General features: G+C 34.5%; 1 protein-coding gene and 1 long non-coding RNA gene across 2 annotated transcripts; one reads left to right on the top strand and one right to left on the bottom strand.

Moving 5' to 3' along the window:
• Positions 1-863: 863 nt before the first annotated feature.
• On the top strand, positions 864-2,827 carry LOC145046135 (glucan endo-1,3-beta-glucosidase 14-like). The gene is made up of 2 exons (XM_078994440.1): positions 864-948; positions 1,719-2,827. Exons 1-2 carry the CDS (start codon positions 888-890, stop codon positions 2,801-2,803), a joined length of 1,146 nt encoding a protein of 381 aa, XP_078850566.1. The 5' UTR covers positions 864-887; the 3' UTR covers positions 2,804-2,827.
• Positions 2,828-3,193: 366 nt separating this feature from the next.
• LOC145046136 (uncharacterized) lies at positions 3,194-5,290 on the bottom strand. The gene is made up of 3 exons (XR_013681960.1): positions 4,582-5,290; positions 4,312-4,507; positions 3,194-3,322 (listed from the first exon to the last, which is right to left on the bottom strand). It is a non-coding gene; the product is annotated as an uncharacterized LOC145046136 (long non-coding RNA).
• Positions 5,291-6,633: the final 1,343 nt, after the last annotated feature.

Genomic DNA, 6,633 nt, shown 5'->3' with positions numbered 1-6,633 from the left:
TATAGCCCAATTAACCAAAGAGCAAATCCTTTCCTTAAAGGCACGGTGGTTATGGGTTCCCCGCCGGCAAAGCAAAGCGGTTGCTCCTCGGTGATATTTCAGATGTCAACCTGAATCTATTTATACAGGAAAGGTATATAAAGCATACAAGAAAAGAAGTAAACTTTAGAGATGGGGAAAGCATTCAAAAAGTTGGAATCCCTCATTTAATTAACTACAAAAAATAACAATAGGGCTATATATTTCTTAGACGTCGTAATATAAAATAAAATAAATTTCATGGTCTTTTCGTTTAACATACATTTGGTTAGTATATATAAAACTTTGCCTGAAATAATAATATTAATATAATTATATATAAAGACATAATGTTTATATATACATATTTCTAAAACATAACGATACAAATTCACAAAAAAATAATAAAAATGTCCACAAAATATAGTTGTTTGCTTAACTCTACTAACACGTAAAAAACAAATTGATTCATACGAATACCAAACAAAACATTTAACAAGAATTAAATATTTATTTATTTCTTCTCTTGTTTTAAATATTGTCCCATAAGCATGTGCATGCTTTATAAAGTTGTAATGATTTAGTCTTTTTTTTATAGACTGTTTTTTTAAAACATAACTATAATCTAATTTTTTTTACATAACACTTGTCGTAAAAATAATTTATGGTATTACATACCCTACGCCATAATCTTATAGTCCAATATTGCAATCTCCCATTAATTCATCTCAAGAATCTTTGATTGACAACTCTAATGGCATTCCTAAAGAACAAGCATCCCAAACAACAAGTCATTGTTCTTCCCGTTTCTTACATATTTACATATCCACATACTTCATCTTCTACATTGTAATCTACATTTACAAACAATGGACTTTTCCACATCATCGCTTCGGTTCTTCATTCTTGTCATTGTCGCCATTAACAACGGTATGCTCGATTCACTAACCTTGTAGGTAATTTGTGTTTAGTATGATTATAGTTAAGGATAAGAGCTTGGACCGAAACAAGCCCAAACCCATAACCAACTTCATAGAAGCTAGACGAGCACAAAAAATAGGTTTTAAAACCGAATTTGTTTGACTAAAACGTTTTGTTTGAAGTTGATCTTGTAGTTGGTTATCGATTTGAGATATGGAAAGTTGGAACTCGTTTGAGTGAAAACAATTTTAAAGAAACAAATTAGAAACTAGTTTTCAAACCTATACAACAATCGATTTTCACATAATATAATAAGAATATCATTTTCATCAATTATTTCTTCAAAATTCTTGTTACATGGGTTTGGAGGTTTTCTAATACCAATTTTCATCCAATTTACCATCTTTTTAAACAGCACCTTTTTTTAAAAAAAAAGTAAGAAAAAAAAACATTGTTACTAATTTTAAACGATCTCGAATGACTAAAAACTCGTCTATTTCTATTAGATATGTTTTGTTTTGTGCTTTTAGTATGTTTCATCCAATATTTGTTTTAGGTAAATTATTTTTAAAAATATATTTTAGATTTTAAATTTAAATTTAACCATATTATTTATATATTAGTCATAAATTTCTATAAGCCATGTTGAAAATTATGTATATTTATCTTATTTAAATATAAAATTTTGTTGCAACTTTGCAACATTTTGTAATAGTTGACCCAATAAATACAATTAACTAAAAAATTGCTTCAAAAAAACATTTTATTCTTTTCGGCAGTTCTGATAGCTAGTGCATTCACGGGGACATATGGAGTCAACTACGGGCGAATAGCCGACAACATCCCCTCGCCGGAAAGTGTCGTCACCCTTATGAAAGCAGCAAAAATCAAGAACACAAGAATCTACGACGCCGATCATGAAGTTCTCAAAGCGTTCAAAGGATCGGGAATCGAGATCATCATCGGGCTTGGAAACGAATTCCTGAGAGATATAAGCACAAGCCAGGATCGAGCCATGGATTGGGTGAAAAATAACGTGGAACCCTTCGTTCCCGGGACCCGTATCCGTGGAATCGCAGTCGGAAACGAGGTTCTAGGCGGCGCCGATCAAGAACTCTGGGAGGTCCTGCTACCGGCGGTGAAAAACATCCACACTGCTCTCGACCTCCTCCACCTCGCCGACGATGTCGAGGTTTCAAGCCCACATTCCGCCGGCGTGTTCGCTAGTTCCTTCCCTCCGTCAGCCGGCGCGTTTAAGGAAACCCTAGTTCCCTACATGAAACCTCTCCTCGAATTCTTCTCCCAAATCAAGTCCCCTTTCTACATAAACACGTATCCATTTCTCGCATACATCAGTGACCCCGAACACATCGATATCAATTACGCAATTTTCAAAAAGAATGCAGGAATAGAAGACGCGAAAACGAAATTACATTACGACAACATGTTCGAAGCACAAATTGATGCGACTTACGCTGCTTTGGAAAAAGCTGGATTTGAGAAGATGGAGGTTATAGTATCGGAAACAGGATGGGCTTCAAAAGGTGATGCGAATGAAGCCGGAGCTACGTTGAGTAACGCGAGAACGTATAACCTGAACTTACGTAAAAGACTCCTGAAGAAGAAAGGTACACCTTACAGACCAAAAATGGTGGTGAAGGCGTATGTTTTCGCCATGTTTAACGAAAACCTAAAACCCGGCCCGACCTCCGAGAGAAACTTCGGGCTTTTCAAAGCCGATGGAAGCATTTCTTACGATATCGGATTCACAGGACTTGTGCCTTCTTCTGCAACATCTCTTTTCTCCTTCAAGGTAATGGCGGCATGTTCCACAGCTTTAGTATTGATGGTGTTAAATTTGTAGGGGTATATATATATATATATATATATATATATATATATATATATATATATATATATATATATATATATATATATACTTAGAGAGTCACATTCGTATACTTGTGTTTGATTCGAGAACTTATTCTTTGAATACAATTCCTCTGTTTTCAATTTTACATGACTTCTGTGTGATTCAAATACTGGAAATACACGATAGGGTTCACAATTGTTCACAACGAGAGTGAAAGTTATATATATAATTAAGTAATTAAGCACTGAAATTGGTCGATATATATACAACATAATAAGATGAAGATTCAAGGCTGAAAGAGTTTATCACCACATTTGCATTTCCATGAGAGAAGATAATAACAATCATCTTCACGATGAGAAGATTGAGATCTGTAATCGATGTTTTTATTTTTATGGTGAGGAGGGATAACCAAAGTCGCTCGACATGGTTGACAGTTCATGCATCTGTTCACGCATCCCGGTGGCCTTGATCCCAATGTTCTTGTTCTTTCTTCTACACCTTCATTAACTGCTAATTAATTAGAATTAAAATAATTGACAAAATCAAGCATCATGTACATAACAAGAAAATGATAGAAAAATGAAACTGATTTGGGATTAAGTAATCTACATACGATTAGTTTTACCTGAAACAGAAGGTGACAGAATGAAAGAAAACAGAAGAATGAGTGTGATACTGATTATCAGCCTCAAGCGCCATGAGTAGGTTGTTGTAGATTCCATGAGTAGTTAAAAAAGCTTCAAGATTTTGATATAATAAGACTATAAATAGAAGATGTAGAAGACGATGATGAGCGATGACGATGGAGACTTGTCAGTGTAATTAAAGATACTTCACTTGCATGCTATATGAAATTAAGAGAGAACTTTGGAATGCTATTTGGAAGGTGAATAGCACAAGAAAAAAGGGGATATATCTTTGACAGAAAAGGGCAGAATATGTTTAGAGAAGAAGAGACATGTTTGCTGATGACTGATGTGATGGCCTTTTATATTTATATACCAATTATATTTAATTAACTAAAAAGTCTCAAACTTCAATTCTAATCACTGTTCTTTTTTCCTACTTTTGGGAAAATGTTGCACTGACTATTAACCTTTTTATATCTTGATACAATGTTTTCTTGAATCACCAACGTTATTCTAGTGATACGGGGAATGCTGGAATCATTAATTAAACTAATTTTTAATTGTTTTTTTTTGTGTACATGGTCAAACTATAGTTGTATGTTGTAATAAATACTAGTCTAAAAAGATTTGCACACCAATATTTATTCTTCCATTCTTTGTGAATAGGAAACATTTGCCACCAGAATTAATACAAAAAATTTAAATAATAAATATTTGTACTGAACATGTAAAACAAACCACATGACATAAATACGAAGTACACACCAAAGGTACAGTGAGACTAGCCAATACTCAAGTACTGAAAGGCATAAAGAAGATAATAAAATTTAAAGGAAGAAAATTAAAGATAGAGAATCAGATTCTTACATAGACTGGATTGGGCTCCAAATTGGATAGATCAGATGCGCGTAATTTTATCGGTAGATAACTGAAATTAGGGTTCATAGATTTGAAAATTCAGAGTCATTTCGTCAAACAGTTGATGTGCACAAGCTTGTGTTTTGGTCGTTTTATTTTTTTTAACCTTTTCTTCCTGATGCTTCGAATTTCTTAAGCTCGTATGCTGAAAATAAATACTAACCATTAACCTATGATCGCAAACACTGATTGGGAAAGCAAAAATGTCTGTTTGTGTACCTAATTAGAGGAAATCTTTCAGAGAATAAGATAAATCCAACAGCACAGATCCAATTGAAAGGGCAACGTTGCTGCTGCTACTTTGCTTTTTTTATGAACAGTGCCCTTTAGAAAAAGAACTAACGGGTCGTATTCCATTTTGGTGGGGTCTCTGTTGAACAATACACGTCTTCTTCAATTGATTAGACCTTCCATGTCTTCATGGCCTCAAGTACGAAAGAAGGCATGCATATTGTGAATTTGTGATATTTATGTTCATGTCATGGGGAAAGCGTCATCAAGAAAACGGAAAAAATGGCATAGGACAACAGTCTTTCCGAGCAGTTCGTGTATGATATCGCAAAGGCCCCCTTTCGCAAATCAGAGGCGGAGAAGAGGGGTTCAGTCCGGCACATGTGGTGTGGGTAGGAGGAGGGGTCCACCGGCCATGGTCAAGACTCAATCAAGTACACCTGTTGCTTTTGTTTATGAGACTTGAATTCTGTGGCAGAGGCAGGCTCAGCTCAGATCGGCTTTATTCAGTTTCTTGATACTTGATAAATGTTGGTAGGGGATTTGGAATGGACCACTTGAAATCAATGGATCTCCTCTTCTCTTCTGTTCACCTTCTTTAAATCTTGCAATATCTGAATGAACAAGATAAAATCGTTTTCTCGAATGCGAGCAATTAATCCGTTGTTGTACGACACCCATCAAAAGCTCGTAACGAACACCCTTTTTAAAATATTTCAGTATAATGGTGAGTACAAAATTATATAAGCAAATCCATGATCGTTATGAAATTAATTCATTCCTAAATGCCATATTTTTAGAGCATAGGTGTGGGTCGTGTTGTTGGCAGCTTTCATTCCTAAATGCCATATTTTTAGAGCATAGCGTGTGGGTCGTGTTGTTTGAGTTGGCAGCCTGTAACGCCATTATAACATCAAAAACACCACTTCTTTTCTTGTTGCATTTTGTTGTGGTGCTTCTTGTTGTCTTCAAGACAAGAAGAAACGTGATCACCTATTGACTGCCAAATTATTTCTCTCTATCTCTCTCCTTTTAACATGGTGTTATAACACCATGAACACGAGCCCCTCATCTTGTTGTTTCTTGTTATAACACCAATTCAAATTGTCCATATGATATACTCTTACAAGAGATATTTACGCAAATGACCACTATTTTTAGTTAAAAACTAAGAACGTTTTCGGCATGGAACATTTTGAAGCTTTTAGCGTTTAACAAAATATTTCGTTTTGAACATAAAATTATTCAGCATTACAAGCTTCTAACGTTTAATTTAAACAAAACGCTCTAAATCCAAATGCTACTTCATGTATCGTTTAATAAAACACTACAAGTTTCAAGCTACCGGTTATCGGTTATCAGTTAATTTTGCTGAACACGCCTAAACAAAAAATCCAAAATTTTGATCGAGTCCGGAACAAAATTCATTATGGGGCTTAGAAGTGCTGGAGTAAGAGTGTTTAGGAAAAGCTCATGAAAATTATATATATATATATATATATATATATATATATATATATATATATATATATATATATATATATATATATATATACTAGCCGTTTACCCGCACCAAGCAACAGATGCATATAGTTTTTAGAAATTAGTTTCTAAAAGCGGTTAGTTCTTTTCCGCAAATAGCTTAAATGTAATCAATAATATGGAACTGGAGTGTGGTGAGGAAAACCACATGGACCAAAACTACAATATATATCAACCTGCTTTCATTTATTAGTAAACATAGCAACCAATTTCGTTTCTTTTTACAAATAATCACACACAAACTCATAGTATATATTAGAGCAAACATCGGTAACTTTCAACCGGTAATCATCATCAATATCTTTCAACCGGTAATCATCATCGGTATCTTTCAACCGGTAACCATAATCGGTATCTTTCAACCGGTAACTGGGGACTATTCCACCCCTACCACTAGCATACAACATCAAGATATAAACATACAATCAGGCATATCCAGGTACTAACCTACCGTTCGGTCCTAAGGACCACTGTCAGGGAAACTGATCCCTACTATAC

The sequence above is a fragment of the Lactuca saligna genome, chromosome 5, assembly GCF_052625555.1.
Source record: "Lactuca saligna cultivar CGN05327 chromosome 5, ASM5262555v1, whole genome shotgun sequence".
In the NCBI taxonomy this organism is placed as follows: Eukaryota; Viridiplantae; Streptophyta; class Magnoliopsida; order Asterales; family Asteraceae; genus Lactuca; species Lactuca saligna.
The sequence above is the reverse complement of the archived record's forward strand: the minus strand, read 5'-3'. Positions and strand labels throughout refer to the sequence as shown.

Excerpts from the sequence above, each read along its gene's own strand:
- LOC145046135 (XM_078994440.1), top strand. The coding sequence starts at position 888 with ATGGACTTTTCCACATCATCGCTTCGGTTCTTCATTCTTGTCATTGTC. Across the intron at positions 949-1,718 it reads CATTGTCGCCATTAACAACG|TTCTGATAGCTAGTGCATTC; the intron begins GTATGCTCGATT and ends TCTTTTCGGCAG.